Source organism: Lathyrus oleraceus, chromosome 6, assembly GCF_024323335.1.
Source record: "Lathyrus oleraceus cultivar Zhongwan6 chromosome 6, CAAS_Psat_ZW6_1.0, whole genome shotgun sequence".
NCBI lineage: Eukaryota > Viridiplantae > Streptophyta > Magnoliopsida > Fabales > Fabaceae > Lathyrus > Lathyrus oleraceus.
In genome coordinates this window covers 415,994,413-416,001,079 of record NC_066584.1, presented here as the reverse complement: position 1 = coordinate 416,001,079, position 6,667 = coordinate 415,994,413, and the positions used below count along the sequence as shown (strand labels likewise).

The following is a 6,667-nucleotide window of genomic DNA, read 5'->3' as shown; positions in this document are numbered from 1 at the left end:
CCACTGTGTTTACTTCAGGTTTTGACTTGGAAATTTATTTGTTATTTTGTTGCTTTATGTGGATGATATTCTCATAGAAAACAACAATGTCAAGGATGTAATGATGGTGAAGGATGAACTCAATAAGGAGTTCGATATGAAGGATTTGGGAGTTACATCCAGGATTCTTGGGTAAAATGCCACAGAAAAATAATGGATACATTTGCAGAAAAATAATGGAGATTTCAGTTTCTAGAAAGATGTATTATAAAGCTACCTTGTACTGAAAATGTAAGGAATCAAAGCTGGAGTGATATAGGATCTTCAACACATTGCTTTCTATTTATTCTTTACAAACATACACAAAGCTTCCTATGAAAGCTCTTAAAATACATTGCAGAGTTTACGTATACATCCAATCTAACAACCAAGCTTTAAAACCTGTTCATAAGATACCTGATGTACAAATCATGCAACTATATTTTCTATAAGATTTGACTTTAGAAATATATAAGAAATATCAAATGAAGAAACTTATTAATATCTAGTATAGTGACTCTGAATTTGAAATGTTTGAATAGCTTGCATTGTTGCTCCTTCACCTGTCCAGATTATGCTATAAATTCCAAGTGCCATAACTCATGAGTTCTTCGTTTCCGATCTCCGCATCAGTGAATGTAAGTGCTCTCTGTAGCTTCCTGGGATTGAAAACCTCAACCTCAGCAATATATGCGGCAGTAACAGGTCTATGATCTGAAAGTTTAAGTTCATTCCTTTTGTAACTCAGTAATCTCATTCCATTTCCATATGAAAGAATACGATCGCACCTGAAAAGTAATCGCAAATATTAAAAAGAAAGACATTTTGATATACCTGTTTGGATAAACAACTTAATTAAGTGCTTACAGCCAGACATTTACGAAGAATCTCAAATCAAACAAATTAAAGTATACCATGCTGGTGTACGCCTCCCAACTTTCGGCTCCTCCCCGATGTACTTGTCTGAGTTAACCTCGTACTTATAGGTTGGTGGAAAGTTTAACATCCCTTCTGACCATCCATCAAATACACCTTTTTCTAGCTCTTTCGCAAGCTGTTATAATAAGATGTCGATGTCGATGTTAATGTCAATATATAATATACATTTCTCTCATGCAGTACACAAATCATCTAATGGAAGGTTGTATATTAGCATTACCTGGTCTTTCTCAACCAATTTCGACCACTGCTTTTTCGAGATAAGATCTCTTGTTTTTTCATATGACAAGTTGATTCGGTAATTCAGATCGCCAAACCAAATTATTCTTCTGCAAATAAATTAGAATCTGATTAAATGATTATAATCATTTCAAACAGAACATATAGCAGAAACAGAATGTGAAAGGACACACAACAATGCCAATATCCATGTACTACTATGTTTGAAGTTTTGGACAAGCTATAATTCAAGGATACATAAAAAAGGAAAAACAACAGTAAAACATGGACTCACTCGTGATCGAAGATACTTTTGGGAAGTCCGATATCGGAAAGTGAATAAAAATGAGTCCTTTGATGTATTTCACGAACATCGGCATTTCTTTTGATTTCATCTGCTTCCTTTTGACCTGATGTAAGGTGGGTGCATACAAAGCAGAAAAGTGTCTGATATATAGACATGCTCACTGATACTGATCCCTGAGAAATATCGAAAAAAACAGTTTAACTTTATAATCATCCGATTTTTTACATTTCTCATATATGTTTAGCAACTGATGAGAAAGAAAAAGGAAAATTTCAAAGACCTTGTTACCAATATAGCCCATAACACCAACACCAACAGTGGAAACCTTCAAATTCTGAATATGTTTTCGCACGCTCCTTCGAACCCAAATGGTGATGTAAATTCCAACCATCTGCTTGCTTACTATCTTCACATACGACGATCTTGTTTTCCTCTTCATCAAAGCTTCAAGGTCAATTTCAGCCAATAAATCCATGGCATCTGTTTTTGATTTAAAAGAATCAGTGGCTCTAAATGACTTTGTCGTGTTAAACGATTTAACAGGTTTTAAAGAAGTTGCTCTCTCCAATACACTATGAGTTAACAAATGTAATGGTGGCTCTGGCCAGCTCAATCCAATCCTTTCAGTCCCACTAACCATTCTAGATAGTTTAATAATCTGTGGAGAAGACGGCGTTTCAATAATTGCCGATAAATCCTCGTCACGTAAACAGTTTAGCCTATCCAACCTCCTTTGATAAGATAACTGATTCTCTAAATCATTATCAACTATCACTCGCGAGTTAGCAATATCAGCAGCATTTGAATCCTTCGAACTAGTATTCAACAACTCACGTGTGATTGGTTTATCGGTGATTCCGTCGAATACTTCATATCCTTCATCCAAAGGATGGATTTCCTCACCAATATCACCATCACTTTCTAGTAGGATTTCTTCTTCTTCAATATCTGGAGCATCATCTGATGGTTTAAACTTCGACGGTGACGGAGGATCACTGAAGGATTTTATCTTTGATGGTTTTGGTTGAACTCTATTCAATGTATCTTTAATAATGTTTTCCCATTTCGGTACATGACGAGTATCTACAGCCCCGAAAATGTTACTTGTGTTTAAAGGCACAATCTCTTGAAGACTGCAATTGCAAAGTGAAAAGAAACTTTTTAGCCAAACAAATTGAACAATATCAAGAAATTTTGATATTGTCACTGCAAAAAGTTTTACAATATCAACAAAGTAGAAACGACCGAATGTTCGACTTTAGGTGAAAACTTAACGCGAAACTTACCCAAGGACATATATATCAGCTGGATGGTTAATGTCTAGCCAATCATCAATATCAAGGTCATTAGGCGGAAGTTTTCCTCCGACATTCCATGTCCCAACACATACTCTAAAAGAGAAAAAAATGTGCAACAGAATCGAAATATGAGAGGCTTTTGAGAAACAACAACAAGTAAGCTATGTTTTCTACAATTTCTAATCATTGCAAGTAGAGTTTGCTATTGCTTGTTGAACAAACACGAGAGCGAGAGCGAGAGCGGTGTCTAACCTTAATTCCTTCTTGTTTATATATTGAGACCTTACGGTTAACGACTTTTGCCTCCTTAAGCCAGGGAGAAATTCTGCAGTTCATTTGAAATTTAGAGGGTGTTTTCATATAAAGCAATCGAGAAAAGCGTGCTGTAAATTTTCGCAATTCAGATAACTAATTAATTTCATATATGAAAGAAAATAAAATACCACATGATTCAGATGGAGTTTCATCTTCTCTGCTGTCCCTATACCGCGAACCACTTCTCCACTCTGCATAACACATCCAATTCAAATCAAGACGTATCACAGAAAAACCAAACTGAACAGGAATCATCATTCATCACACAAGATTCAGTATCTTAGATCCCAAAACAATAACAATTCTCAATTATACACAAACCATAATTGTGAAACTTCAAATTCTAATAAAATAAAACGAATATGCAGTATTCCACTTTTCCAATCTAAAGAATCAATTCTACACCTCCAGAATCAACTCTGCAGAATCAACTCTGCTTGCTCCAAACGTGAAACCAAACATGCACCGAATTCTCCTAAATCCGTTACACAGATTAGAAAAATCAATCAATAGACTAACTAACCTTCATTGTCTGAGTCAGTTTCAGGGTCATCCTCATTATCATCGGAGTCAGCGACAGAATCAGACTTCTTGCTTCTAATGTTAAGCCATTTGCGCAACACCATAGTTGCCCATAAATTCTACAAACAACAACAATTTAAGCTCAATTTCACTGCAATTTACCTTACCTCAGTTTCCAAATACTCACAAACACCAAGTTGCACAAGAATATTGAAATAAACCATGCAAGGATCAAGATAAAGAGAACAAGTACCTGTTTTTGCTTGTGGGCTGAGTGTTGATGCTGCTGCTGCTGCTTCATCACTGTCTAAAATTATTAACAGAATAAGAGAATGAAGTCTGAAACTTAAAGAAAAGAATGAAAGGAAAAAACAAGAGTAGTGAGAACGAGAAGAGGGAACAATAACATGTTTAGACAAGATTTGAAGATGAAACAAAAATGAGGTTGTCTTACTCTTAAGAGAAAAAAATAACAATAAATGTATTGACTATTTTAGGGGGGTAAAATGTCTTGTCATACAATTTGAAGGGATTGTTTTATACACTATGGAATTGAAATTAAAATCTATAAACTACTATATGAGGATTTCTTGCAAAGTTTGGATTTTGTATAACGGATTCACATGCAAATATTTGAATGAATCTGTCACATAATAAAATTAATGATGATTGTGATGTTAATTATTTTTCAAATTAAAAATTATTACTGTGTTATTGTGTTATTTTATCAAGTAGTATAATGTTCGAAAGTGAATTTGAATTTTATGAAAAATAAATTAATAATTATGATATGAAGGGATTTATTTCTGGTTTTCAATATTTTTTTCACCACTAGGCACTAATTCCAAATAAATACATATGCAAGGACAAATTAACGTCGGCAATTTAGATACTCACGGCACAGCATTTTCCTCTTTTTGTTTTATGTCACATTTTCATTTTAATACCGTACGCTACATTAACCGACTTGTACACATTATTTTTAATCTAAATTTATAAGTTTCTTGTGAGTCTCAATACTAGGGAAAAAATAGAGTTGCTAAATTTAGAGATGGATTAATGAATTTTGTTGCTAATTTCTTCATGGTTAAATTTAGTTAGAAATATAGAGAGGAATTTCATTATTTTTTTTTCCATTAGATTTACTTATTTCTTCAATGTTTCATTTTTTACACAATCTCGTTGAATATAGAACGTGAAAGAAAAAAAAAATCAAAAAATAATATCGATTTGAAGGGATAATAAGGATGACCCCGCTACTACTATAGAAGAAAAAGAAAGCATTTATTATATATCTGACATATGATAATGTTTCCATCTAGCTTTCAACTAAAGAAGAAAAAGAAAGCATTGATTATATACCTGAATGAGTGTATTTTTAAAAATCATTAATTTAAAAAAATTATATTAAAAAAACAATAGTTTAGTGCATAGTGTCATTTCTCCTCTTTTTTAAAAAAATCTAAATGGATGGTCATTTTGACTTGGCAATAATAATTTTGTATTTAATGGAACAATTGGCTACTCGTGACTAATTAGAAGATTACGTCAAATTTATAAGTGAAAATAATTAATTTTATAAAATTAAGAGTGTAATCTATATACAATCTTCAAAATTTTAAGAAGGTTATGCTAATAATGGCCATATTTTTTAAAACATAAATAAAAATGAAAAGATGCTTTTCTTAAAATATAAAACAATAAAACTATTAATAGTAAAAAAAACGTTATATGGACAAGTCAAGAGTTAGTGACAGTGGTGTGATTTGTAAGTACAAGAGCCAGAGTGTCCCAAATTAGAATGGACAAGTCATTTTTTTTCTTTCGCATAATAGAAATGACAAAATCTATATTGAAAATGCAAATAAAAAATATATATTAAAATGGTGTTTGTGTCAAATGTTCTATTTGGCATTCAGCAAGCAAGATGTATACAAGTCAGAGCAGGCTTATCCTCAAATCTATGTGGCGAAATATCTAGTCTGGTAAACAAATATACACCTGTCAAATTATATATTTTATAAATTTCAATTATATTAAAAAAAAATGGTTGAAATAATAAATTTTAAATAAATGTGTATTATTTTTATGTAATTGTCTATATATTTAATGATATAATAGAAAATAAAATATATATATTTTTTAATATAAACTTAATAGAAATAGTTTTGTAAAAATGTTATAGAACATGTAAAAGTTTATAAAAAAAATTGGTCTTAAAATTGGAGTATATACATGCTAGTAAAAAGGCAACATGTGTATTTATACCTTTTAAATAAGCATAACGAGGGGGTGGCAGAAGATTTGTGAATTAATTTCTCAAACACGGAACTTAAACTCTATGATTAAATTAGATATTTGTTGATTAAATTCTTTAAAATATTCTAAAAGCATAGGCTTTATCTCGAACTTTAGTTTGTTTGATTAAGAAATCCCAAGCCCCTCTTGAACAATTTCTTTGAGAAGAAGAGAAAACTATCTATGAAAAAGTATGAACAACACACTAACATATCGATATTATTAATGTAAACTTTCTTGTTTAAACAGACAAAACTATCGAGTAAGAAAAAAACGAGACAAGACTAGACATGAAGTTTAACTATTGAAATTTTAGATCTTAAACCATACAAAATAATTAATAGAGAAGTATAAGAAGAAAGTTAAAGAAAATAGTTGATATGAAATTAATTACCAGGTTAGTGTTTCTTCGTCAACTGCTGCAACCGTCGGTTGTTGAAATTCTTGGTAGTGAGGAGAAAAAATGTCACTCTAAATTTCAGTGGCAAATTCACACTTTATGAAAGTAGAAACTAAAATATAAATAGCTTTAGGAAAAAGATGGGTGAAACACCTTTCCATCATTTTATTCCAATTAATAATATTTATGTTACACGTGGCTTTTGTTTTTACATTATGTCTACTCTATGATTGATTGCTTTAAAGTAAATAAAAACATTAATCTTGTATGAGTCGTATGAATTCAGACATCAAAAAAGTATTTTGAAAAAGTTTTAGGATTTCATCAATGGCGAACCCATAATGTTTTTTA

The 6,667-nt window shown here is 31.5% G+C and overlaps 1 protein-coding gene across 2 annotated transcripts; it reads right to left on the bottom strand.

Moving 5' to 3' along the window:
- Positions 1–295: 295 nt before the first annotated feature.
- Positions 296–6,449, bottom strand: LOC127093243 (type IV inositol polyphosphate 5-phosphatase 3). Of its 2 annotated transcripts, XM_051032151.1 has the most exons (11): positions 6,311–6,449; positions 3,872–3,925; positions 3,620–3,737; positions 3,225–3,287; positions 3,034–3,106; positions 2,770–2,874; positions 1,764–2,616; positions 1,472–1,656; positions 1,178–1,286; positions 933–1,072; positions 296–806 (listed from the first exon to the last, which is right to left on the bottom strand). In XM_051032151.1, exons 2-11 carry the CDS (start codon positions 3,917–3,919, stop codon positions 596–598), a joined length of 1,905 nt encoding a protein of 634 aa, XP_050888108.1. In that variant the 5' UTR covers positions 3,920–3,925; positions 6,311–6,449; the 3' UTR covers positions 296–595. The 2 variants fall into 2 exon arrangements, with proteins under 2 accessions (XP_050888108.1, XP_050888109.1); XM_051032152.1 differs by lacking the exon at positions 6,311–6,449 and having other exon boundaries at positions 3,872–4,104.
- Positions 6,450–6,667: the final 218 nt, after the last annotated feature.

What these genes read in the sequence shown, in the direction of transcription:
- LOC127093243 (XM_051032151.1), bottom strand. Translation starts at nt 3,919, where the DNA reads ATGAAGCAGCAGCAGCAGCATCAACACTCAGCCCACAAGCAAAAACAG. An exon ending in GCTGATATATATGTCCTTGG is followed by an intron (nt 2,617 to 2,769) that starts GTAAGTTTCGCG and finishes TTGCAATTGCAG; the next exon opens with TCTTCAAGAGATTGTGCCTT. An exon ending in AATTGGTTGAGAAAGACCAG is followed by an intron (nt 1,073 to 1,177) that starts GTAATGCTAATA and finishes TTATTATAACAG; the next exon opens with CTTGCGAAAGAGCTAGAAAA.